The sequence below is a fragment of the Hippoglossus stenolepis genome, chromosome 23 (genome assembly GCF_022539355.2).
Source record: "Hippoglossus stenolepis isolate QCI-W04-F060 chromosome 23, HSTE1.2, whole genome shotgun sequence".
Lineage (NCBI taxonomy): Eukaryota > Metazoa > Chordata > Actinopteri > Pleuronectiformes > Pleuronectidae > Hippoglossus > Hippoglossus stenolepis.
Window position 1 is genome coordinate 9,813,188 of NC_061505.1, and position 27,877 is coordinate 9,841,064.

General features: G+C 42.2%; 1 protein-coding gene across 3 annotated transcripts in view; it reads right to left on the minus strand.

Annotated features, from left to right (window-relative positions):
• pcxb (pyruvate carboxylase b) overlaps nt 1-27,877 on the minus strand; it is a 265,171-nt gene that overhangs the window by 10,340 nt on the left and 226,954 nt on the right. For all 3 annotated transcript variants that reach the window (XM_035149316.2, XM_035149314.2, XM_035149315.2), the window contains exons 20-24: nt 22,259-22,416; nt 21,527-21,613; nt 11,139-11,318; nt 5,660-5,834; nt 4,461-4,534 (exon numbers count right to left, since the gene is read on the minus strand). In XM_035149316.2, coding sequence (XP_035005207.1) covers nt 4,461-4,534; nt 5,660-5,834; nt 11,139-11,318; nt 21,527-21,613; nt 22,259-22,416 — 674 coding nt within the window. The remainder of the gene's footprint in view (nt 1-4,460; nt 4,535-5,659; nt 5,835-11,138; nt 11,319-21,526; nt 21,614-22,258; nt 22,417-27,877) is intronic.

Genomic DNA, 27,877 nt, shown 5'->3' on the forward strand with positions numbered 1-27,877 from the left:
TTTCTCTGACAGGTCACTTTTTTTTGACATGTTTTCATTCCATCCCTCGCCTGGTACCACTAATTGGACCTGATCTGGGGGGGGGGGTGGTGCCCATCGTCATGACAACAGGGGCAGGCTTGTTTATGTGGCGATGACTAACTGAGGTTGAGCACAAAGCCGAGAGCCTGAAAGTTGTAAACAGCAGCAAAGTGAATACGGAGCAGGAAGAAGGTGTTAGTTGTTTATTTAGCCTCAACTACAAATCAGGAACAATTCATTCAAGCGAGCCATTCAGTATATTGTAAGAATGTAAAACAAACGTCACTGACGGACTGAACTGTAGCTTCAAATAGAATTTAAGTAATCAAATATTTAGGATTTACTGCTTAACACAACTCCGATTCTGGGTCTTGTGTCTAATAACTCTTTTATACCAAATTTTGCAGGCACGGGTAAACTCACTAAAACAGCTTACAGACTCTTATCTCATCTCTTCGATGTCACAAATGCACCGACAACTGACTCCATATGATATCCAGCCTGTAGTGACTGACAGGAAAGGAGGGTGGAGGGTCATTTCATCTTCTGGGTCGGAGCCAGATACGCATAATCGATACGAAACCAACACAATCAATTCTGGTCCTGATTCTTTGAGAAGAATACAGCAGCCGAGTAGTGATGCTCCCATGTCTCATAATAAAAAAATCAATTAACACGAGCCTGGAACCATTTTGCTGCAGTGACATGAAGCAGTAATTAACCATGGCTGCCTTTGGTCGCTCTGAATCTCTGTCAGTTAAATCTATGTGTGTGTTGCTCATAACTGAGAAAATATTGAAAGAAACAAAAAGATGTAGTAGATCACAAATGAATTAATGACGTGTGCTAGGACTATAATCAACGCTGGCAGAAATAAGACGATGAGTGATGCAGAGTGCCGACGAGGAGCCGTGAGAAAATAGTTAAAGTTAACAGCTGAAGGGAAAGTAGACTTTAATGTTGTCATGAATTCTTTAATTGAATCAGGGCACAAAAAAAAGGCTTTTTAACAGACATTTCTTCAAGCTTTGAAAACTAAATATTGAAGAAATGAAAGCTGGTAAAAAAAATGGAGCGATGACTCAACCGTCCCTGCAGTCGCCTTTCACAACTTAACAGAACTGTGCAAAATGTAAACATCATTCAAAAAGTGGAAACACCTGGAATAGGATGACATTTTTCTGTTTGAGATAGAGGTTCTTATATTTTAGTTTTTGTTCCTGCAGTCAGGAAAAATCTGACTGTCTGTTCTTTTAGGAAACCTTTAGGAGATTTATGCTGCTCGCAGTGATACATGTCACTTTTTCTGTCTGTGCTACAGAGTGCAAAATTAGCACGACCCATTTTTCTTTTAAACTGACTACGTTATAGCCCTTATATAGGACGCTGATTGAGGACAAGAGGAGCATAGAGCCGTGGGTATGAGGCATCAGGGACCCTGGATGAGATGGGAGCAAGCCACAGATCGGAAAATATAACGAGTGCCTCAAGTTCCTGATTCAGGGAGTGTACACGTGATGAGCTGCTCAGTCCCTCAAACCTCTTCACCTGGACCAAAGTGGAAAACACTGGAGCACATCCTGGGCTCGGGCACAAAGCCTCTGTGGCAGGACACAGTCAGGCGCCGCAACCCCCTGCAGAAGCCATCAGCATCACAATGAGCAGCTGCAGACGAGCACATGCCTCCACAGAGAGAAACACAGGTGAGCAGCAGGAACTAAAAAACCATCAGGAGTTCTAGTGACTGCACACGAACGGCACGCTGTCACAACCTAAGGCAAAACATCCTCTTGGTCTCTGAGGCCTAGAACGTCATCCTATAGTGGAAGTGACAGTGCCATGGAAGGGCGACATGGAGGAAGTGCACGAGAGGAAGATGGACAAATATGCCACAAGCAGGGCTGGAAGGAGAGACGCATGCCCATCGCGGCTGGATGCAGAGGATTTGTGGGGCACTCACTGTAAGAAGCCTTGAGCCAACTTTGTATCACTGGAGTGGCAAAGAGCAGAGGCATGAGCGTCACCAAGGCAACGGAAAGATCCTGGAGATGGCTGTGGATTAGGACGGGAGATCCATGGCTACCTTAACAGATACTGTGACCTGATCCACCACAACTGGGTCACGTGGAATGTGGTGGAGACAGTAGGTGTCTTTCCCACAGACAGGCTCAGGGTACTGATGTAAGTTCTGACCAGGGAGTTTGAAGATTTACTACAGCGTGCTATTATCTGTATGATTAAGAAAGAACTACGACACACATACTTTACAAACTATGCGTGGTGCCAAAACATTTCTCATAAAAAGAAGGGTTAACTGGACGTTAACATAATTAAAACCACTCTAAACGTATTTAGGACCTTTTGCTAGTATTTCAACATATTTAAGACGTTAAGAGCTAAATGTCAGATGATTGAATTTACTCTATGACCCTGAAGAAACCAGATGTGAAACTATTCTCAACTTGCTCATCGTGTTAAATAAATCAAATCCAGTCCCCTCCAGTTATGTATCACAATGCAGAGTGCCAGCACCATTACCTTTAACCTAATCTGCACAAGGTTAACTTTTGTATTTGTAGATTTAACACTCCTCGCTGCAACAACAAACATTAACATGCATCTATAAGACCACTGCCATCGGGATCAAAGTCTTACAGCATCAGGCCTCATCTCCTGGTTTTACTGTGTCGCCCTCACATAAACATTAGTGGCTGCTTTGAAAGGACGCTCACACAGAAACACGACACAAGGTCGGTACTGAGCTGCAGTCAAAGGTTGTCAGAGACCAGTCCCACCTCCTGTTTGACTGCTCCATCCTGTCGCCATCTGCTCACAGGTACTGAGTCCTTCTGAGTAAATGAGTTAAAGAAAGAACAGCTTCACCACCAACAGCTCACTAGACTCGTGATCACTGCATGTTAATGTGCCTGGGTTCACTCGGTCAAGTGTTAATGGTTTTCTATGTTTTTTTACTACTCCAGGATAAATAATTGTGCAGTCCAATGATGAAGTGTGATTTTCTTTTTTACACAGTTTAGCATTAAGTGGCCACTTGATTCTTGAAGTCTGTATGTTTGCATCTTAAAATACAGCATACGTTTGCTAGAGCCTCTAAAAAACAACTTAGTTTTGATTGATGCACAAAAAATGTCTTTATGTGATAACGCACTGAGTGACAGACTCTTTCAACATCTCCGTCAGCAGCAAAGCACATTTCTTTTTGATCTGACGCGTGTTGCAAAGGTTAGCGTCAGTAGTTTCAATAATCTCTTCGGTATTCACTAATCAATCTGGACTTGAACATTTACTCTGGCTTGAGTTTTGCTCATCAGTGGTTCCTCCTGTCATCCTCCTCAAATCATCCGTTTACGCATCTTTTCTGCAGCTGTCTCCTGCGCCGACACAAACTTTCAATCAGCACAGCAGGCGTGAAATATTCCTCCCGACTCTATAAGCACGTCTGCGTGTATATCTCCAGCCTGACGATCCTGCTCATGTAACAGTTTGGAGTCGACGGGTTTCCTGTTTCGACCGACACTTTCAGATTTTGTGGCTTTGCTGTGACAGTAGCGGCCAATTATCACATTGTCTCTCGCCCTCCGGCGCCACACTAATTAGTTTGCATGCAAAGCAAATTAAGCTCATTTGTTTCATTTGTCACATGCCTCCCTGTCGGAGAGTAAACAAACACTATAGTCTTTAGAAATCCATAAATGTTCAATTTGGTCGGAGGTAGCGGCCTCAGGTGCTTCTCCTGCTCTCGAACATCACATGACAAAATGAAGCGGGTATTTCCGTGCAGGAAGACCAGTCTGATTGCCGAAGGGATCAGAAATGCTGTTTGTTGTTCCCTTGATAAAGTGTTAATAACTCCGTCCCCCCCGCTGTGTTATCAGCACTTCACTGTGCCTCTGCACCAAACTGCATCAAACCTCCGTGATGGAAAAACGTCCTGCTGATCAGCTCCGTGCTTTGTGCTACTGCTAATTCATCTGAATGTAATAATGTGCTGAATTGATTTTTAAACGAGTGACTAATACAATTAAATGTATTATCACAGTATAAGTGAGAAAAACTATAATTTCAGTGCTGGATTAATGTAACAGAACAGGTGAAAATAGTTCATTAATCATTAGATTCATCTCAAACTGAGAGAAGCTTTGTTTGAAATGTAGCTTCTATTCATTACCTTAATTTCCATTTGTAGACCCCTGCCCAGGGACAGGTGCAGGGAAACAGTAAAACTACAACAACCTGCCAACCCACAGTTTATAGAACATTAAAATACTGGCTCCATTTTCTTTCTTTTATCCCTAAAAATCGGTGTTGACATCAGTCCCACTGATGCAGCATGGATTGGGCTCTAATTCTTAGTTTGCATGGCTACAAATGTTCCATGGTTGCACATAGAAATGTCAGAAATTGGGTTGAGTACTCACCTCAAACTCCTCTGCGATCTTGGGTCCATCCAGGAACAGTCTGGTGCCTAGACAATCCACTGGGCCAAAGTTAGCTGAGAAGGAAACAGATGTGGCCTGATCAAAAACAATAGTTTTTTTTAAAATTCAATCCTTCTAATTCCAGATATATGTCTGTATGTGGAATGCACATCTCTAGAGCTGCTCATCTTATCAGCTTCACAGTTGGCATGTGTATTGTTAAGGGGCCTAATGACGTTCATGTTTGAATTTGGTGCCATTTAGACACACGATACGTTCAATATTAATAAACTTTGAATATACAGGCGACCAGCGCTCTGTAGCAGCGGCAGGCAACTTCGTGACAGCAGCAAACAGGTGAACAGCAGCGGTGGTGCAGCTGCAGGGTTCTGTGGACTGAGTCACCTTGACAGTTTATCAGAGAATCATCGTGTGTCCCCTACATGTCTGTCTTTGTCACTGACTGCATCAGAAGTGGAAATAAAACCTGCCGTGTCAAGATCAGGTTCAGGGCCGTGTTCACTGCTAAGATAAAGTAGAAAATGTAAAAACCAAAAGGAAGTGTACTCCAATTAAAACTGGCTGCTCGAAGCAACAATGAAGTTTGCATGAATCTGTCAGTAACAACTCTCAGTCATGTTTAGCTCATTGAGCAGGCGTCCTATTAATAACACTTCCTGACTCCTGTACATGCTGCTGCTGGCTGAGTGCACTTCAAACTCACACCTGCTTAGAAATGCAGTTTGTGGTTATGCTGATTTCTCCCTCCAGCTCCACTCCTCGCTATTCTGGTGTCTTATTTGTGCGTTATGCAAATTCACCATGTGAATGACAGGTGATCGCTTGCGTCTGTGTGGTTTCTCTCTTTTGGGGCTCAACAACTTTTCCCTGAATCCGAGGAACGTGATTTGCAAGAAGCAGCACATACAACAATTTAAAACATCTCTATCACCTGCTGGAACTTTATAATGAGTGTCTCTCACTGGAGGTTGGGCTCATTTTAAGCCCCAGTAAAAACAAATGAGTGTGTGCATGTTAGACACCAATCAAACCAGATCCCAGAGACTTATGGAATATAACAGATCAAATTTGATGAAATGCACATTTCATGAATTAAACTTTCAATTAAAACAATTACTTGGTGTTTTTCATGAATTATTATGATTCTGACAGCTCAAATATCAAGTCTGCCCACTCACATGTAAAGTCCTTGAACTCCTGGAACACCTTGGGGTACATGGCGGCTGACATCACATCCTCGGGGGTGATCTCGTCGCCGTGTGCAGCTCGCAGCCCCTCCTCCAGGGCCTTGAAGTCCAGAGGTGGAAGCGAGGCACCGGGACGACCCTCGATACGGGGGAGAGACTTCAGCACCTGGGACGGGAGGCGAAAAACAGAAGGACGTGAAAAACGATTGAGGGAGAAGGAAGAAGAGAGGGGACACTAAAAAGGAATGAGAGTGCACGACAGAAGAAAGAAAGAGGAAACAAATAGAATGCCAAAACTTTTTATTCGAGGTAGTACAGTCGTATTTCGGAGTGTTTTCCCACTCGCAGCATCCCCACGGGGCACTGAAGCAGGTGGGATGTACAAAGTTCTGCCTCACGACTATACATCTGGATGAAAGCTGCAAACTGTCACATCATTTAGCGACAGAGAGACTTCAGGTGGGAGGAGGAGGACAACAGAGATGCATGGGGAGCTGTTCTGAGGGATGGAGAAAGAGGGAGAGAAACACTTGGATCGGGGCGAATACAAAACTTGTTAATGCAAGTTTTTCTTTGCATTTGCATAAAAGTGGCACCACTGCTGTGTCAAGATCTGCAGCGATTTCCACTTTGCTTCTCTCCGTCTCTCCCACTCTAACTCATCTCTCTCTCTCCAGTACAGTAGCATCAGGCCTTTGAATGAATGCAGCGGTGTCGCGTACACTTCATCCACCGTCCTTTCTTGGAAATAGTAAAGGAGAGAGAAAGACAAGGAGGCCGACAGAAAGAAGGAGGACAATTCAGAGGCTGCTAGAAGACTAATGATATGACATTTTATCTGCCCACACAGTTGTTGGTATCTGACACAACTTGTAGAGACAATCCATCTGAGGCCACTAATAATGTCAGGTGAAGAATAATATGTTAGGACACGGGCTTCTCACCTGAAGGCATCAGTTAGCGATGACAAAGAATCTACAGAAGCGCCGAGGAACAGAGGGAACAATGAAGGAATCTCTACGATTAGTTTAACTTTGCATATGCAAACAGGATTGGAACATCAGAGTTGCAACGTCGCATGAAGTGATAGAAAGTTATTAAAAGTATGTTTTCATTGTTATGTAGTCGACTGTTTCCTGGAAAGATTTAGTCTACAAGGTCGTGTAGACTAAATCTAGGATTTAATCTATTGGCCGAAATCAAATATAATAGTGTGTAATAGAGCTACACGATACGGCCATAAATTAAGATAAATGTCAGGTTCTTATTTATTTTAAGTTTAAAGACTGATTCTTCTCCGGAGTGACATTGATGAGCAGAGAGTGAGTTCAAAACATTTGACAAATCTGAGGTCAATCATGACTTCCAGGATAAATCCACTATTTTCTCTCTGAACCAATCAAATGGTTAAAGACTCAGACGAGCAATAATTTCTTTGGTTGACAACAGACACTCTCTTAATTAGATTAATTAATAGTAATTCATCTTAAAAATGTGTTTTCACTCATTTGGCCAGTAAGCACAGTGCTGTGTCTTCTGTGTGAACTCTGCACATACAGATATTCATGTTGTCTTTGAAGGTGTGCTCTCTGTTACATTGTAGTCATTTCACATCTTGTGTGTCTGTGGAACATGTCGGCCCACGAGGGAGAGCGTGTGTGTGTGCCCTGCAGACGTCTCCAGACAAAAGGAGGCAGTGCGATGCTATTAGTCACAGAGCTAACAGTTCAAAGATAGCTGACTCATTTGTGTGTGAGAGAGGAACACTTCAAAGATGGCAGCCCCATTGGAGTCCGTGCTCATTAGCATTGTGTCCTTAAAGGATGTGTTACACCTCAACTTCTGGATTGTTTAAGTGTGAGACACAGAGCGATAGTTGCTCTGTGTGTGTGTCTACATTTACAAATGAAGGAAAGGGTTAACTCTTCAAGGTTATTTGCTTGTTCTCATTTTTCAATCTAATTTTTACTGTCGCACATTTTTCCCCTCTTCCTTTCTTGTTGAGATTGTGCTGTTGGGTTTTAAACTCTTGAATTCTCTCTCTCTCTCTCTCTCTCTTGCACTCATCCTCCCACTGCCTCTGTGTTTGTCTCCTTTGGCCTCTTGTTCTCCTCTCCCTTGTCCACCCCCCCCTGCGAATGAACCGAGCGTGACGGAGCAGAGACGAGGAAACGCCTCAATTACTACTTTGTGTCTTGAGAAGTTCTCCCTGTGAGAAGTGTGTGTGTGTGTGTGAGAACACGTGATGTAATCAGCACTAATTAATGCCAGCAAAGCTCCATTAAAGGAACAATTATTATTCCCTGCTTCTAGCAAGAAGATGAACTGCTGCTAATACACTGATCAAATCAGGACTTCCAACAGTAGCCAAATTCAAATGTATTAAAGCAGCACTTATTGAGTAACAGCGCCCCCTGCAGCCACATGGTGATTAATTCTGTTGGGCTCCATTCCCGAGCGAGTGCTTTTCATGTATAAAAAAAGAAACTAAGCCGGAGCGCTGACTGTGTCCCACTCACTGAACTGAAACCCAACTGAGTGGTGGATATTACCCATGATCACCGGCTTCCTGAGCCAAAAGAGCAGCGGCTGTCACAAATACACCAGACTCTGTTTAGAATTCTTCTTTTTTTTCAAAGATTCTTCCTGAATATTGAAGATAAACGCTGTGTTTTTAATGACTTCTGAGTCTTTTTAACTGATCTACAGTTCATCATTTCTCTTGAACTTGCTGGGCCTGATTCTGGCAGTTTGAGCTGCGACTATCATTCAGTTGAACACGTCTCACAGGAGCTCGTACCCGCAGAACAGACGTTATGGGTGAGAAGTGGGAATGAAGGCCGCAGCGTTCCCACCTAATCCAAATCAGTGAACCATCAAACTCATTTTGAAGCTGCTATTTTAAGGTAGAACAAATGCATAGTGTTGCTTTAAGATGATCAGATTCAGTAAAGTAGCCGTCATGCCTCCAGTCAGCTGTTTCAAGATGTAATATCATAAACAAAATTACTTTATATTTGCTTCTTTTTTTCTAAATTAATCAACTTCTCTAACGGAGATTTGATACTAATTCCTTAGATTTAGACCCTGAATGTTCAGTGTCGGTAACATCAGGTTTAAACCTGCAGCCTGGATGTAAACACACTGCTTTAGCTTTTGTTGCACATTGTTTTATTTGTGTGTCTCTGAATTGAACTGAATCAGTGGGATGGGGAGTTAGTTTTTCAATAAGCTGTTTGTGCATTCAACACAGAGGCTGCATTGTCATTGTTGTCTGGGTATGAATATCTAAAGGGGAGTTGTAGAGGAACGCTCTGACGTGATAAGAAACTTATACATATGTGCTGAGGATTTGCTTTGAACACTATAATGCGAGCTACGGCTTTGACACAATTCCTAATGAATGGTGCAAGCTGGCTGAGCCTCATGGAAAATGCATTGTGCAAAACCAAAGAAGCTGAAATGCAAATATTTCCCTCTACAATACACAGGAGGTAGCAGGAGAAAAAAAGTTCAATGGGCAAAAAAACATTTGCATTCATGTATGCTGAAGATAGTTCAGCCTATCTCAGCACAAAGTATACCAGTGCTGACTGGAAATAAAAAATACAACTGGAACAGTGGACTCTGACTGAACACAGATGATGTGCACCATTTTGTTAAATGGGAATGACTCCCTCACCACGTGTTTGTAGAAACATGAGACGGGTTGAGAGACATTAATAGACAGGTGGAGGGTGATGGGACAGAAGGTTTGTGTCAAAACTGAAAAATCACTGGGGCTGTCGCGGGTGGAGCTGCTAAACATTCTGATCGTATAATCAGCGCATAAAGTACAGCGGCGCACAGAGACAGAGGGAGAAAGGACAACTTGATGATGAGGGTGAAGGAAGAAACAGCAACTAAATAAATCCACAAATAAATAGATAGACATGTTCAGAAAGTTATAACGAAGCCAGATTTGATACCGTTAATCAAAAAAGGTCAGAAAACAGGAAAGGTTTACAGATGTGCTGTAGCAGCTCTCAGCCACATGCGCTGATATAATGAGTCTCCTGTCAGAGAGTGCAGTCTAGGTCAGGAAGCAGCCAGCTCACTGAAAACGCCTCATGAAACACTTCTACAGACGTTAGTGGTGAAAACATCACAAACACAGTCTGACTCTTTTGAGGAGGGGGGGGATAGCAAGTATGCCAATATGTCAGCAGGTTTTTGGGAGTGTGTAGTAAATTTGCTTTTCTTTGTGAAACTCTCCCAAGGAGACTTCACGCTGTTGCTCCCTGATGCGCATGAGAGTGTGGAGAGCCGAGACAGGAGAGGTAGACAGACGTAAAAACGAGAGGACGGAGCAATATCACGGTTTTCTTCACCGTTTTTTTCCCAGCGTGGTCACGGGGAAGCGCAGCTGTCAAATGTAACCGAGCATGTGACAGAACTTCTGCACTTGAACGTGCACGTGTCATTAAATCCTGCCCGTGTTTGTGCTGTGTGTTGGTTCTATTGGAGGAAGCAGTGTCAAAGGAAAAGTCTTGTCAAATTTGGTTGTTGTGATCAAAACTGGTGTGTGTTTACCTACATGAGACGTTCAGGCTTTCCTATCAATGCTCATCTTAGCTGAACCACATTCAGACCCTGTTCAGACATGGTGATAATCCGTCCTGAGACATGAGATCACAAGAGGACAGCCCTCGGCAGTTCAGACCTCATAATAAAATGTGTCCTGAATGCATCTCCTGTGACCAGATCTCACTTCTCCGCTCTACGTGCAAACAATCACGTACGTCATGTGTGTTTGTGAAGAACAAATCATGTGGTTTTTATCCAGTCTGAGTTTAAAGATGTGTCCAATGAGCGAGTGCGTCAGGGCGAGCAAGTGAGAGAGAGACAGAGAGAAAGCGAGCGGAGTCAGGAGGGGCTGAAAGAATGAAGCTATGAAGAAAGATTAGTATTTATGTTGTGGTGGTGCCGACAATCAAATCAACATGTGGACACTGATAAGAGTAAAAATACACGTTTATCTTGTCAGATGAGTAGGTGGGTCCTTCATGTGTGTGTTCACACAGCAAAAACAATGAGGCCACAGACCTGATGTGGTCATGTGATCAGATCTCAGGACGGACTTCAATACCTGGTCTGAACAGGGTCTTAAACCATCTTACCTACTTAGTCTCTCCTCTCATTGGAGTCTGTGCAACTTTTGCCACCAGACTCATGTTTCTGTCTGAAGCTCTCAGGGGATCACGGATTAGTTTCTATTCACTGAGCGAATCCCTCTGCATCTCTTTAATCAATAGGGTCGATGCTAAAGTCTTTGTTCAATTAAGTTTCTGCCTTCATGTTAATTTGTGTCTTCCCTGATTGAAGCAGATATAGTGCTTCCTTTAAAAATGTAAATGAATGTTCATGACGATCTTCTTTGGAAATGAATCAGAGGTCCATGAAATTAAAAATTCAAGACAAACTACCGTACCTTAGATCTGAAGGGCTCGGGGAATCCGCCATGTGGTATCCCGACGTGTCCCTGCAGGAACTCCACCACAGAGAGGGGGAAGGATAACTCGTCTGCTCTCTCCTCCACTTCCGCCCGCGTCAGGTTGTTCTGCACCATGAACTGAGCCAGGTCACCCACGATCTTTGAGGACGGTGTCACCTGAGAGAGAGGAAATAACTGTGAGCACCTCCACCGGTTATATTGAATCCTTTTATTGTTTAAGACAAGTTAGAGGAGAACGGAGAGAAGATCTAATATTAGTTCTGTTCATCTCTCTGTAGGATATTTCTGTTTCATCACAGATTTAACACAAGATATTAGTTAGGCTCCTGCTCACAGATGATATCTCTGTTTGCTCAGGACCAAGAGGTGTTTTCTTTCTCTCTGGTGTGTGTCCGCTGCTCGTTTAATCTGACAAACTCACACAGGATAATATTACACTTTCACTGGTGTAATCTTGTTTTTAGTCTCATCCCCAAACAGTAGAAATAGTTTCATTTGTCTGTCTGTCTTTTTCTCTGTAACGTCCTGCTGTGCAGACTTGCAGGTAGACGTGCACATCCACAATCATTTTACCAAAAACAGAAAAGTGTCCACTGTGTGTTTGTGGGAATGAAGATGCTGCCTATGAAGATTAAGTGCTGAGTGACCCAGAGAGAAGAGAGCACCAGGGCCGCGTAATGAGAAATGAAATGTTGTTTACATCCATACAGTCTCTTTAATCATTTGATTTAGCAGCGGCAAACAAAACCACGCAGGTTTTATCTGTGAGAAGTGAATAAACCTGAAAGAGGGAGGGAAACATTCATTAAAAAGCACATGGATTCATTCTTTCATTATTGATAATGGCATATTATTATGCTAATAGCGATCTCTATTAGCATAATGGTGATAAGTGGAGTCTTTTTTGACTGCGAACAGGACACGGATGCCAATAGTGTGCATTACTCTACTGTTGTGTATGGGGACTCAGATTTAAAGCTTCCTGTTCATTCCATTTAGCACTTGAACCATTAGAGAGCGAGAGCGAGAGAGAGAGAGAGAGAGAGAGGTCAATTAATGTGACTCACCAGCAATACAAAATAAATCTAAAAACCAGCTTTCACTTTTTCTACTCGTGCTCAATTCAGTGAAAAAGCGGGACGGAGGTGAGCACTTTGTCTCCGTGTGCTCGAGACCCAACCTCTTTAAAATCTAAAGCTGCTCTCGCATTTCGGGCCCCTCCAGCAGAGGGCCAGGGTCCTCTCTATGACCCCCCACTAATATTTGAGGAGCTCTAAACTTAACCACTGACATCTTAATGATTACAGAGAACAATGAGCGGGGCCCACACTCGGCGAAATGACAGCGTTTGTGCTGATAAAAAAAAAGAGAGAGAATAGGTGAACAAATAAAGCCCAAATTGACATTCCCCAAAGAATTTGCCCACAAAGAACTTGACACCTATTTCCATGATGTGGTGCCAAATTATCCAGAGTGAGACATGAAACACACAGATGGGCTCATACACAAATGCTGCTCTGGGATTACCACAACCCTCCTGGGGTTTGGTAACGTGTGTGTTTGCAGATGTGCTTTTGGTCTCCTGGGATGACAGGACTTCCAAACACCGTATTACAACCTGTTGTAGAAAGCAAATACCACCAGTGCAACCACAGTAGTATTCATTAGAGAATTCTACCATTTAAAATCAACTGCAGGCTAAGTGTGTATTGTCTTTGGACATAAAAGTCACCAGTTTACATGCTGAACCTTTTTTTTTTCTTAGATGCAAGTGACAAAAAAACAAGTCCTCATAATGTAAATCATTCAATTTAGTTTTAAGGTTAGGTTAAGGTTAGTGTAAGGGTTAGGTCTCGGCAAGTATGGTTAAGGTTAGAGTAAGTACAGGAAATCAATGTAAGTCAATGTAATGTCCTCTGAAGTCATGGAGACACGACTGTGTGTGTGTGTGTGTGTGTGTGTGTGTGTTTGTAAAATCTCTGTTATCTCAATTTAAATAAGGATGCTTTAAAATTTACTTTAGTTGAAGCCCAAATGAACAAAATATAATATATAATGGTATAATAGATTCTTTCAGTAGCTATTGATGTTTGCAGATTCAACAGTGTTATGGAGGAAACGGGGGTGAGATGTGTAATTTGGAGGAGTTTAAATTTCGTCCTGTTTTCTTTTGAACTGTACTATGAAGATTTAAGCGTTTAAATCTCCAAAGAAACTGATCAAACAAACCCTGGAATATTCTACTGAAATTTAAATGGTTGTTTACTTTGGATGCGTTTACATTTCCTGGTTAGTGTTTAGTTTCTACTTATTGAGTTTCCCAGCATTATAAAATAGTAATGTCTTGTCAGTAATCATAAAAGCAGCTTCGAGTTGACTTTTCTTCATTTCTGGCCCTTTTCTCTACTCGCTCTGCTCACATGAATTTGTGGTGTCTTGTGTGGGCTGGAAACCATCTCTCTAAATTACACAACACCAACAACTGTTTTTGAATAAATGAGATGGTTTTTTCCCTCTCAAAATGGAATGGAAATGGGTCTAAATACCACAATACCACTGAGCCCGGCCACCGTTGCTATGGAGAAGAAGCCCGTCAGAGGCAGGAATCAGAGGAGCAAATCAAACAACGCCGTGGTTACTGCATCCATCCAAAATGAAAGTGACTTGATTTAACGTTCATATTATGTTCCCATGTTCTGAAAACTAAAATCTTCAGCTTCCAGCCGCAGTATCGGAGATTTAAGATCATTGATTGGATGTTAATTATCTTTTACAGAGATGTAACAGGGAGAGTTTCATAACCATCCAGGCCGTGGACATTCTCCAATTGAGACTCACATAACAACGTCTTCAGGGAAAATGCAGGGGACTTTATTTGTGGAAGCAGAGGCACCAGAAATAGTGCTCCCACTGTGGCCTTACATTCTTGCAGCATTAGTTATTTGAAAACTATGTCACTGCAATAAATCTCCCAGTGACAAACTACACCTCTAAAAAAAAAATAAAAAAACAGTCCAGGATGCTTTTCAGAGTCTAGAACCACTTTGGCGAATTTAAAAATTCCGCAAGTCGAAAGACAAGCTTCCTGCTGATCGTGACAAGTGTGCCCTTCCTGTTCACACTTCCTTGCTGCGACACCTACAGCTCGGCTTGATTGGGCTCGTGAATAGTGGGGATAATGATACATTTCTTGAACAGAATGACTGTTTACAGAGAAGCTTAAGAGATTTGAATGGGCTGTGGAAATCCCCAGAGAGGCCATTAACTTGGTGTTGCTGTGGAACAAAAGCTCACTGCCGAGTTCTGAAATCTATCTAAAACCCAAGAAAGCAGCAGGACTGTGTGTTCCTCATCTCCCTTCACCCACAATCCCCCGTTCTCTATTGTTTCCACCGTCTTTCTGTCTCCAGGGTCCAGTTTCTCCTCATTGCTTTCACTGGGAAGTTATTTTTTTTTTTTTTAAATCCATCCCCCTCCAACTACCATCTTCTGTCTTCACAGTAAAAACCCAAGATGTTGACGTTTGACCCTTTCCTTGTGAAACACCTTCGCCCTGTTGTCCTCCCCCTTGATCCACAGTATCATGGGGGTTACTCTCTCATTATCAATCTCTGTTGATGAATCACCCTCCTCCAACTCGCTCCGGGTGCCTCACCCTCACCCACACACACAGGAGAAGGAAACCTGACTTCCAACTGTGTGTGAGATGTGTGAGGTTTTCTATATTTTTAGTCAAGGGGTGTGGTAAATCACATTCTGGCTACACAGTGTTAGAAAAATCTGATTTCGTCTGTTCCTGTGTGAAGCTGAAATCAAACTCTCAACTCTTCACCGCAAAGACTTTTGCCTTTAGCAAAATATATCAGAATAAAATCATCTTGTCGGTTTAAAAATGTGAGAATTGGGTGTAATTTTTTAAATAGTAAGATTATATATATTTTATCATGATGTTAAAGATGAGGGGTGTAAAACTACGTTTTTCACTGAGCAATTAGAAATATGACTGAAAATTGTGTCAGAGGTTGTCATTTCTGCACGATTTAAACATCAGTGTTTTTGGCCATAACAGAGCACATTTTGAGAATGTCAGGGATGCTATTAGTTGTACTGGTATTTGGTCAGAAGCATTAGAAACATTAAATGAAGGCTATTTCATGAATAGTCAGAATTTGCACCAGATTTTATAGATTATTGTGAGCTACAAATGTGACCCTGCTGGTGGTGCATTAGGAAAGGTCAGGGGGTCACCCCAGTGATTAGGATTCATCCTCTGGAGACCATGAATGTCTGAATCACAGGCCGGATATAAAGATGGTTGACATGACAGTGAAACCAAAGCATCTCCATCACCACCTGGTGGCTAGCTGCATGTGCCATAAACCCCACCTCCTCCATGTTGGTAGATGGGACATGGACCAAAATAAAAAGTCAAACTACACATCAAATACATTTTTCTTAAAGATGGATTCTATTACTTTAGGTAGTTGTTATCAAATTGATGTTAGATTAGTTATTCGATGCTATAAAAACAGGGTTAAACTGAGACTGAAGTACAATTGGTCGAGTGCATGAATCAGCTGGACCTCATTGGCTCCTGTTACTGTTTAGATGTCATTGGCTCAAGATGGCAGCGTTTGTATCTGGGATATTATATTTCCGTATAAATTGAGGAAGTAGAGATGTGTTGTCCATCTTTATACACAGTCCATGGTCTGTACTAAACTTCATAGCAAGGTCTAATACCTGTCTGCTCTCTTTAATGCTGTTCTACCTGAAAGCAGCATTCAGCTCTCTGACCTTTCCATGTCCCTCTCACTATATCTTAAACTAATCTGTAAACTTATGTCGTTCTTCATAGAGACTCGTTATCACACTTGACCTCTCTGTTCTATCAGTGCTCCCTCTCTCTCACACAGCTCTTCTTCCACCTCAGGTCCGTCCTCTCTATTTTACCTATGTACAGCTCTGAGTGCTCCTGCAAGACTCCAAACTCCTGGCAGCAGAACTCGGGCCCAGTGGTGTGTGTGTGTGAAAATGACAGTTGTACCTGTGCTTGTATGCTTGTGTGTGTCATGTGTTTGTGTACTTTGCTCAATTTGTTATGAAATGCAACTCTATCCAAACCTGAACTCCCCTGATGGGCAAAGGATTATATCATCCAGGAAAGTGCTTGTGTGCATCTGTGTGAGTGTTATGGAGAGAAGACAAATACACACACACACACACACTAACGCTGGCCAGCCAAGCCAGGAGCAGAGTGAAGAATGGCTCCTGTCAGGAGAAGAGGAGACAGGAGAGGGGAGCGATAACGACAGACTCGGAGAGGGAGAGGAGGTGAAGAGAAACGATAGAAAGATTAGGGATACATGAAGGAAGTCTAATCGAAACAAGGGAAGGTGGAAGGGGGGGCGACGAAGGGGGAGATGAGACTCGAAAGTGGAGGGAGAGCAGGGAGAGGCCGGCAGACAGGATGATGAACAGAGTGACGAAAGAGTGAGAGAGGGGGAGAGAGAAGGGGATAGACAGATGAACCGAGGGGAGAAGAGTGAGAGGCAAACAGACATGAGCAATAGACATCTGCAGCCCCAGAGGCAATACAGGGAGATGCTCCACCTTGAATTAAGAAAGACTGAGAGTGTGTGTGTGTGTGTGTGTGTGTGTGTGTGTGTGTGTTTTAACAGGGAGGAGGTGAGTGAATACGTGCCTGCAATTGCAAAAGGGAAGTGGCAGGGTAAGAGAGGAAGACAGTCCATATACAAATACATAAACAACTTGTCCTTATATTGACAAGCTCGTGTTGTGACAGATGAAGCTGAGCGAGGAAGACGAGGGGATGAAAACAGGAGAGTGAACGTATGAGAAAAGCAAAGGAAAAGCACTGGAGAGGCAGAAAACTGTGGTTGTGGCTGAATGCAAGTCAGTGACAGTTAAAAGACAACACATAAGACATTAGACTTATATAAAATAGAGCTGAGATCAATGATGGATTAACTAGTTTCTGGTTTTCTTAGGGTCTATGAAGGTAGAATTATTATGCTTGAATCTTTTACTGTTGGCCAAAACACAGACTTTTAAATGAATCGTGCAACGTTCTGGGAAATATGGTAAATAATTCTCTTTTAAAGAGTTAGATGAGCAGATTGATTCTTCACGTCTGTCCAGCATGGGTCAAATTACGGGGGGGGGGGGCCTCCTCTACAGCCTTTGAGATATCTCGGGGAAGCTCTGAAATATCGTCCTTTTTTGTTACAGGTTACAGACTTAGATTTTCTCTACACTGAGGTTCCTGAATTAAATAATAAACTTCTGTGTTTTTGCTCATTAAAGTCTCCACTAATTAACACGATGCTGAGTCGATTTCTGTGGGAGCCATTAACGTTTGGCCGTGCCGCCCTCCAATTTAACCTTTAGTGGCCTTGAACCTTTCCTGACTGACGCTGCATCTCTATTTATCATGTGTAGGTCACACAGACACCGACAGACAGACACACAGACGCCTGCTTGCTCTTCATGGGTGTCAGACAGAAGGGTAACGACAGAAAAAGTGACAGTACAGCCGGAACTGAAGGTTTTTTGCAATACCCTGCACTGTGCATGTTTGTGACATGTTTAGTATTGTCACTGAAAAATAGGGGCTTCTCTGAAAGCAACGGTGTAATTTGAACACTGCTGTACAATTTGAAACCACAGCCAACAGTCGGTTAGCTAAGCACAAAGACTCGACATTAGCCCAGGCCAAGGGTGATAACAATCGTCCTAAAATCACATCTGAAGGACATAAACATGTTATATCTTGTTTGAATAATCTTGTGTATTTAATCTGTATAACCGAAGTGGAAAAAATGCAAGTTGAGGTTTTCAGGAGGCTACGAGAGAGCAAAGTTTACTTTCTGGAGCCTTTAGGGAAGCGAAAAAACAGCAAGAGAGTCAATAAACCTTAAACTCTTCCTCTAAAGATAATCATCATCATCATCATGGGCTTTGGATTGGCTTTGTACTTGTGACCATTTCATGACACCTTATAGAATTAACAATTGATCAGATATGAAGAAAACACTGATAATACAGCATGTTAAATGAAGTTCTATTGTTTATCAGAAATGTATTTTTCCTCCTGCTGAACTGAGGTTTACAGTAACACATTATTAAAACAGTGCCTGTAGGGTCTCTTCATCCTTTCCTGTTGCTAAAACAAATACGCCCTCCAGCACAAATAATAAATGAAGTAGTGCTGATGACTTATCACTGTTACTTTCTGACAAAAGGTCCGTCAGCTTTGACGTCATACTATTCAATGGATGTTACAACACTGTGGGCTGTGCAAGGGCAGCGCTACGTGACCAGGAGGATGATGAGGGAGGAAAACGTCTGGCAGGTGTGAATCAGCAGAGTTGGTTCATAATACATGACGACGCTCTGCAGAGCATTTGTGTGTTATCCTGTTGCTGTGTGTCTCTGTCCTGCAGCTCATCACTGTATCAACTGTGGTTTTCTTTAAATGTTCAAGGTTCTTTCAACAAAACGATATTCACTTTCTTTTTTCTCTCCTCTCAGTTTATTTATTCCTCCACTCACCCATTTTGACGAGAGATTGATGGGAAAGAATGAGACTAACAACGCAATAGAATATGTTATATCAAGTTAAACACTATTCTTCAATCAAATAGTTCCAGAGATCTTTGTTCATCTGTCTGTGGCTCAGATTTCTTGCAAACTATTTGAACAAATTCTTCACAGCTACTGCAAATTACATGCAAACAGCAAAGGTGTTGATCTGACCTCAAACTCTCTCAACAGACTCATCAGATCAGTATTGATGCTCAGGGAATCTCAAGAGATATTTTAACCACTCTTCATTTTACAGAGCAGTTATCCTGTTTAATTATAAATCAAGTCTATGGATTTAGGCAGATTGAGAGTTTGCACTGGGGGCTCGGCTGCACATCTGGAATAAACATTCAGCTGTAAAAACAGTTGAGGCCCCCGCCGAATGAAAAGAGAAACGAGAATGAAAAAGCTTGGTAATGTTAACAATCACTTCAATGCAAATTGCTTTTATGCAAATGTTTTGAAGATTAAATGGTCCAATATAATAAGAGTTATTTGTCTTTTTCGTGGTGAGGAGGTGCAGGATACTTGCCAAAAACAGTGCAATAAATAGTTCTAATTTATTATGCATCTGGTGTAAAGTTCAGTCGTCTAACAAGCACAATCCTTCACCCACAGAGTGTCAAAGACCTGACTTTGCAGAGCTGAGGGTGTGTGTGTCGTAGATCATGATAAATGTATGCACCTTGTTGCTCCCCTCTATCCTGACAAACACACTCCTCCTCCTTTATTGACAAACCAACGGTGTGAGAGACGCAGTCATTGTCAAGCTAACAGGATACAACAGAGAGCATAGCAGGAACCTTAGACACATTAAGCCAACATTGGCTTGTGCAGTGAAGCCTACTGAGTCTTAATTGAATTGATAGAGAGCATGGGGAGAGGGTAGGGGAGGTCGGGTGAGAGGAATTGATGAGGAAAACAGAGTGGAGGAAAGAAAATTAGGGAGGGGGAGTGCAAGAAGGAAAATTCAGAGAGAGACAGAAAGACATAAAATATGAGAAAGAGAGAGGAGGAGCTGGTGGAGTAATGGAGAATCCAGGGGAGCATGTCTACATTGAGAGAGAGAGAGAAATCAGAACGAGGGCAGGTTAATAAATATGTAAAGCAGCAACGGAGTAGGAGAGAAAAGGTGAAAAAAAAGAGTGTGCGGGAACAGCTGGATAAAGAAAGAGAATGCAAACGAGAGAACAGAATAATTACTGCGTGAGGGTGAACATGATGAAAGAGGAATTAATCCATTACTAAGCTGCGATGGTAAATAATGAAGGGAGAAAAACAAAAGAATTAATAAAAGATCATGAAAAACAAAAAAAAAGCAGGCAAGAGGTGAATTTACGCCGAGAACGAAAATGTTGATTGCAGAATTGGAAATAGAGCTCCCTCTTCACGCCTACAATTAACGTGCCCTTCGGAAGGCTCAACACAGAACGAGTTCACTGCAGCTCGACCCACATTCACATGAGGCAGACGATACAAACTACACAAGGCAGTGTTGGTGGGGAATGAAGCTGTCCTGCTGAGATAAAAGTTCAGGTAAAACTACCTGGTTTGTTGACAGGGGAAAGAAAATAGGCCAACGCAGAAAACTGGATATTGTTTGCCAGGGTGAAATTGTCTTGTTAAGGAAATGACAAAACACACTTTTCTCGTACACGGAGAGAAGGCCGTGGAAGGTCAAATTGACTGCGAGACTGACGGCGAATCCAGACAGCACAGAACTCTGGATGTTCCAAACCTAATCAGGGATTGTTTGGTTCAGTCATGCAAAGAGGAGGGACCAGCCTGGCAGACATACGCCGTGCGAGCGGTGCCAATGTAGAAATACCCAGATTCATGCCAACGTTACGCTTATTCTTTCTGCAGATCATTTCTCGCAACTTGTCTCGGACGTAACATATAATGAAAGTGAAAGTGAGGCATCGTTGCAGTTTCATTTGCTTGACTTTAATTCCCCCCCCCCCTTGTTTCAATCTGTTCCGTAGGCTTAGTATAAGGGGCGTTGCAGCAGGGAAGGCAAAGCAGGGAATTGCCCGGGCCCTGAGCTGAGAGGGGGGTTCCCGGAGAACAGCTGATTATTTAACAGCTACAACAATTTTGTGAGAACCGTTTCAAATTCAATGATCGGCTAAGTAGAGGAGACTGTGCCTGACACTCTGGTCGTAAAACCCCGAATAAGACCCCATGCCACAAACTTTCCACCAATAGTTTCTACATTTGAGAGGTTTCAGCTTCTCCCACAGAATTAGTTCAATCTATGGTAAATAATGATAAATGCCTCTATTTATATACTTCCTTTCTAGGCTTGAACACCACTCAAAGTGATTCACTGGGTTTGGTTAAACATCAGAACATCTAAATGTGTGTATGATGTGACTGGGATGGTGGTGGGGGTTTGCACTTAAACTTATTTACTTTAATATTAGTGTGTACGCACAGCATGCACCTAGTTTATAATTTTGATGATAGGAATGATTTTGTGTGATGAGCTTGGGAGGGGTCAGTTCAGTTGCATTTTGCCTGGGGCCCCCAAAGTCCCTTGAAACGCTAGTATACCACACTATTACCTTTTAAATAAATGTGCTTCTCCTAAATCAAAGAGCTTTAATGTATTTTCATCTGCCAAGTAGAATAAGGATTTTCTGGCATCAATCTTTGTCGATTTGTCCCATTTGTACCTACAGTCGGTGGTGCTGGTAAAACAGCGACATTCAAGATAAATAAAGACGCCTCTGTGATGTTTGAGCATGTCTTACCTTAATGAGGTCCCCTAGTAGTTTGTTGGCTTCAGTGTAGGCCTTCTTCACCTCCTTGAATTTATTCCCCAGTCCCATACTATGAGCCTGCAACACAGCACAGAGAAACAAGTAGCAGTGTGAATGAGACTTTTTATGAATCCCTGTTTAAGGAAAGAGTCACGGCATTCTCGGTAATTTGTTGTCAATCTGTGATTTAAAGCTATAATTTGTGCAGCTCCGATATTGATGGTGAAGATGATCATGTGGCAAACCCTGATGGACGAGCATGACTTCCACTGAAAACTGTATTTTGCTACATGCTGCATTTGTTTCATACTGTTCGATATAAACAAGTCACAACTGGATGTGCAGTGGGGGGGCACAGCACAGCGGTTCAGTCACTATCAAACATTGTGTGATTGTTTACACTGATGATTATTAAAAAACTAAAAAACCCCACCAAAATAAGTTGGACAAGCAGCATTTCTATTTAACAAACACTCCTTTAACGAAGTTGTCAATGACAGTAAAACAAGTACACTATCACTTTATAGGTGTATTTAGTTGTATCCCTTAACTGTGGATATAAATGTAATCCTGTGTAAACATCCTCAGATGTTCCATCCACCTCCACTACTCCATCATAATTTGGTAAAACTGTAGCGAGGAGCTTCGTGAAATGCATTTTAATTCTTACTTATCTGCAAAATCAATCACTGACAAAGACTCCATGGGAAGAGCTCACTCTACCTGGAAGTGGAGGTTGGTGTACTGTCCTCCTGGGATCTCGTTCTCGTAGACGTCAGCGTTTCCTGACTTCATGGTGGCGGTGCAGTCGAACGGAGCATACAGGCCTCTGGCTACTTCCCAGTACTCACTGTAGTCAAACACTTTCTCCAGAGCGATGCCTGTGTCAGATCAGAGCACAATCACATCAGATCAATTTTCACAATACACCTTCATTTTAATGAGAACCCGTAATTTGAAACTAAGTTTTCTATTCCCCTCATGGGGGTATGGAACATGGGGAGTTTGTTAATTAAGTGAACGTTTAATTAAGGGGCCTTATTATTGAATTGTGTGCAGTGTGCTGTATTGACCAAGACAAATGTGTGTGTTTAACATTGACTAATTGCTAATTCGAATTCAAAGCTGAGATTTGTAACTTCTACCCACTAATTCCACAAACGGATACGCAGCACAGAGGCTGATCGCCATCGTGGCAACAACATTCAAAGAGTCACTTCCTCTCTGGCAATTTGTCTTCAAAAGCTTTTATTTTGAAAAATAGTGAACTTGGGTCTGAAGATTGTCTTTTACTTTTACATATAACCTACAATTATATATAAACCTCACACATAATCAGTAACAAAGCAAATTAATAAAAATGTTATGCAAAACATTTTCTTTAAAATCTTCATTGCAGATAAACCAGGTAGGATGAACGTAAAGTTGTCTAACTTCACTCTGCACCTGTTTATAAAAAGCTCTGCACTCGACATCCAGCACACAAACAATAAATAAGTTACAGTATATTGTTGAAATGTCTGAGCAGGACTCACTGATGGAAAGGAATAATTCAGAAGTAACTCCAGAGCATAAACACAGGAGAAGAGAGCAGTTAAAGAGTTATGATAATTTTTCTCCTCCCTACTGAAAAGAGGGTGTTTACTATAAATATATACAGGGATCTGTTGTGGAAGTTTATGTAGCAACCTGCAAATGATCTGAATCAGTCATCTCAAAAGTTGTGCCAGTGAGCACAGCGCGACAGCACTGGGCTTATGCTGCCGAGTTTGATGTATGGAAATATGAACATGATGTGAAACATGTCACAGTTTTGACAGTGCAGAGTTTGGTAACCATACAGTGCTATGTCTGCCAGAACAGGTCCAACCCATCAGGTAGGTATGGATGTGCCTCCAACCCCAGCACAGTATGCTGCGATTTATTTCAAAGATATACTATACCAGGGACCTCCTTCTCAAAAAAAAGTCAGCAAACTAAAATGTCAGCAGAGACATTTCTACTGTATACAATCTTCCAGGGGCTCACTTTTGGACAACTCTTTAAAAACTGCATTAAGTCAAGTAATCTTTGGAACTTAAAATGGTTTAAAGTGCAGAAAAGCTGGAACAAGCCCCAGCTACAGAGCAGGTAAGTGAACTATTAGCCTTTAAGTGAGCTGGAATCCACTCTGCATTTTCATCTTGCCTTAGCCAACCATTAAAATCCTTGTGATACTTCGTGATCCGAAGAAAAAAGTAAAAAGTCTCCGCTTATATTCATGATATTCTCCTGCAGCCAGGTTACTGAGCTAAAGCTGATTAACATAAGATACAAAAAAAACTGCTTTAATGCCATGAAAGACATGGTAGTACTCTAAGCTTTTGGATAATAATGAGGAAAATGTTAATGAGACAAACATAGATTTTAACAAGTACAACAATTAAGTGACAAGCTTGAATTTCCTGATTCAAAGCGAGTATGTACCCTCCACAAAGTGTATGTGTGCTTCCACTGATCCTGGCGGGGAAATGGAGCTACTGTGAAATTTAATGTGAAATTAATGTGCATGTTGTTGCTCTTCAAATTCCGACACCTGCCAAACCAGTCAGTATTTAGGTCAATTTCCTTCTCTGCTGGAGGATGCCATTTGTTAAGCTTCTATTGTGAAATTACAGCCTCCATTTACAAGGGTAAGTGACAGCATGTTGGATGTGACAGCAGGCTCTGTTGATTCAAATGTCGGCTTAGGTCAAATTTCTCCCACCTCCAGATAAACACCTCATACGACACGTCATGTACTCACAGCTTTCATTCCGCGGACAAGGCAGATAACTGAAACTTTGTCAAATGATCCGTGATGGAAGTAAGTGTGGGTTCAGCTGGAAGCGTGAAGAGCTGAAGATGGATTCTTCAAAATTGGTGCGAGTTCTCTGACAGTAATTTTCACATCCGTTGTTGACAACAGCTCAGACTGTGGTGGTGTTTATCTTAAAGGTTAACGGATCGTGAAAGTTACTATTATTTAATATTAGGAGGACATACACTAAGTTACATGTCAATCCATAGAATTTCTGTTGATGTTTCAGTCTGGATCAAAGTCAATGTAAGTACACAAGTCGACCAAATATTTAGAGTGGGATTTAAACCCCAGACCTGTTGGTGGGGAAGCGAATAAAAGAAAAAAAACAACATCCTACTGCTTCCTGTGGAGAAGCCTGTTGAGCCAAACACTGCAAGTGAATGAGCTGGAAGGTGTGACAGCAGAATCTCTCCAGTTGGCCCTAATGAAGCGAGCCCACGGATATTGTGTTCAATCGACTCAAGTCTGTGTGACGACCTTGCGATTTGTTTCCTATAAATATGAAGAAGAGCTACCTACACATGTTGATTCTAATGGTTGAAAAATCATGCTGGAAATACATACATTATTTATGGGCTGCTGATTATACTTCCCAAAACCCATCAAGGATTACACACCACTTAACCGTTTGTACGTATACTTAAGACATGCAGGCACACAAGCACTTGCATATGCAAAGATCAGTCAATTAGATGGCAGCTTGACAGTGATAAAGTGCCATCAATACACAACTCATTAGCGGCGCACACTCACTAATGCAGTATACAAACAGGCATAGCAACACATTTACACTCACACAGTTGTATACCTTCCCTGCACCAAAAACAGATTTGAACAAAGACAGTCGCACACACAGTTTGTGCCTGATGAGATGATGAGGGCTAAGCAAGACGCGCAGATGAAGACAGATGAGACGCGAGAACACTCGGGGAGAAAAAAGGGAGAATTAAACTCAGACAGATGGAGACAGGGAGATGAACAAGGAGCTAAATGTGTGTGCACCTGCCTCTGTCTGGAGGCTGGGAGTGAGTCTGTCTACCTGCTTGTGCCTGTATCAGTACCTACAAATAGTAATAGTACTAATAGTAATACTTATGCTGTGTGCAGTACATTTCTGCTACTTTATTGTGGCAGCTGATACTTCATCATCCATTAATTCCACACTTGATACATGGGAAAAGGCTTTACTGCGTCAAATAAACCCTAAGAGCACTTTAATGTGTCTCATCACTCAACTGCACACGTGTTTGTGAATATGCATGACTTTTTAAAATAACAAGATGCGTGTGTGTGTGTGTGCGCTCACGTTGTGGCTGAATGAATAAATACACTGACGGCTTAAAGACAAAGGAATTAACCAGTGAAGCTCTGCTTTCACCATTTCTCCAGGACACAGAGATTCTAGAGGAGATGCTGAGGGAGTGGGAAAGGTATAAATGTTGTTCATTGTTTTACCACCGAGTGCGAAGGCGGAACATGAATTTAATGTGAGGTAAATAAACAGGCTTACTGTCTCTGGTGGTTGGTAATGAGCACAGAAAACAGGTAAGTTTAAAAAAAGAAACCAGAAGGGAAACACTAGGAAAGGTTACATGTAAACAGACGAACTGACCAAGACAAAGAGAAACACACAACTGAGGCAGGGAGGATTTAACACAGGTGAGACACATTAGGACAGATGCAGAAGATCACAGACAGGAAGTAAAGTCAGAGAGACACACACAAGGAACAAAGTTTCAGAATAAAACAGGAAACGGAGAACTTAAGAGTGCACACAAATAAACAAACACTAATCCAGGAACACAAGGAAAACAAGGTAAGCGTCCATAACATTAAAAAAAATTCTATGCAACATAAAAGTCTATGAAAACGTGTTTTAAAAGTTCAAGACTTCAGAATTATTACAGGATGGAGAGATAAAGTGAAAGAGGTGAAGGTGGTAGGAGGAAGAATGGGAGCACGGCGAGGGAGGGAGGTAGAGGACACGGAACACATGGGGCTGAAGCTCTGTAGCAGAGATGGGAGGAAGAGAGGGAGTGAAGCATTTAACAGACTAAGGTCATGAAGTGTCCAAGGTGCTCTGCTTGATAACAAAAGTCGTGGGACGGGTAAACGGAGATGCGAGGCAGAGATGAAAAGAAGAGACGAGTACAAGGTGAGAGATATAAAAGAAACCGGAATCGAGGAGGAGTTTGTCGGCATGTGTATGCATAATGCATGTACCAGGGTCACATCAGGATAGAAGTGTGCACATGTGTGTGTGTGTGTGTGTGGGGGGGGATACAATCCTGCATCCCGCTCTCAGTCTCAATCGAAGCAAATTGAAATTCCACGAATAAACTGACAGATTTGAAAACCCCTCGATCCTGAGAAATGACCTTGTCTTCCCCCCCCTCTCCTTTCTCCTGCGCACTGTATGCTCACAAATTGATATTCTGTGACTAAACTGGATTGTGTCTAAATGATGGGAGAGCTTCTCTCGCTCTGACACTTTGATGCGGTGATTTTTCATCTTTCCTTCATTGGCCCCGAACAGTATTTGCCAGCTCCAGAGAACGGACGTGGACCTGTTGCATTCAGCTGTCGGTGAAGTGCGTATGGACGGAGAGAGCAGCAGGAGAGCAGGAGCTTTTTCCCTTCAAAGCACAAGTCACACATCATACTCACAACACAGCATATCTTAATGGCTCTGCGGTGTTTAGGAACCATTACAGAAATTGCTTTTCCTATGACAGATTCCTTCCTGTGTAATTGTTTACTTTTGTTGCAGAAAGAAAGCGTCTTGTTAGCAACACTAACGCCAAGACCTGGTGTTTAATGTAATCCCCTGCTTTACAACTCCACTGCAGCGGAACAGGAAAGAGTAGTGTGACATTATGTGGGCTGTTAATTTAATTGTTATGAATCTCAAGAGCAACTTTTGAGAAACCTTGTTTTTGCTGAGCGCTGGTTCAACTTCTCAACGTGCTGAAGTGCACATCAGGGTGTGTTGCTACCTTCTGACCACACGTCTTGCAGAGCAACAACACTGCTCCCGAGCCTTGAATTAAGTTACTGTTCAAACACTAAAAATCTTTTAAGGTTGAATAAGATTCTCTTCAATTAAAAACATCTGCATTTAACTTTGATACAGTACTTAATCTTAATAGTATCCTGTACTACAGCAGCAGACAGTGCACGAGCTGTGCAGTGTGAATAGTGTAAACATAATTAACAGTGGTTTCGTGGTTGCGCAATGGAAATGAGCAATCAGATCTAGTTAGTGGGGCTGAGTCAGTTTTCCCAGTAGCATTACTCTGCATAACCAAGCAGCAAACTCTGCATCAGTTTGAATTCTTCTCACCCGATTCGTGTTCCTTCAGTTTTACCCGCAGCCTCACAACTGGCTGCTTTAATATATTTTCCTCTGCACCCTTCGCTGTGGGAGGCAGAGGTCACCGAGCGCAGTCGGTTATCAGAGGAAGGACGGGCTCCAGCTTTTTCAGAGCCCATGAAAACAA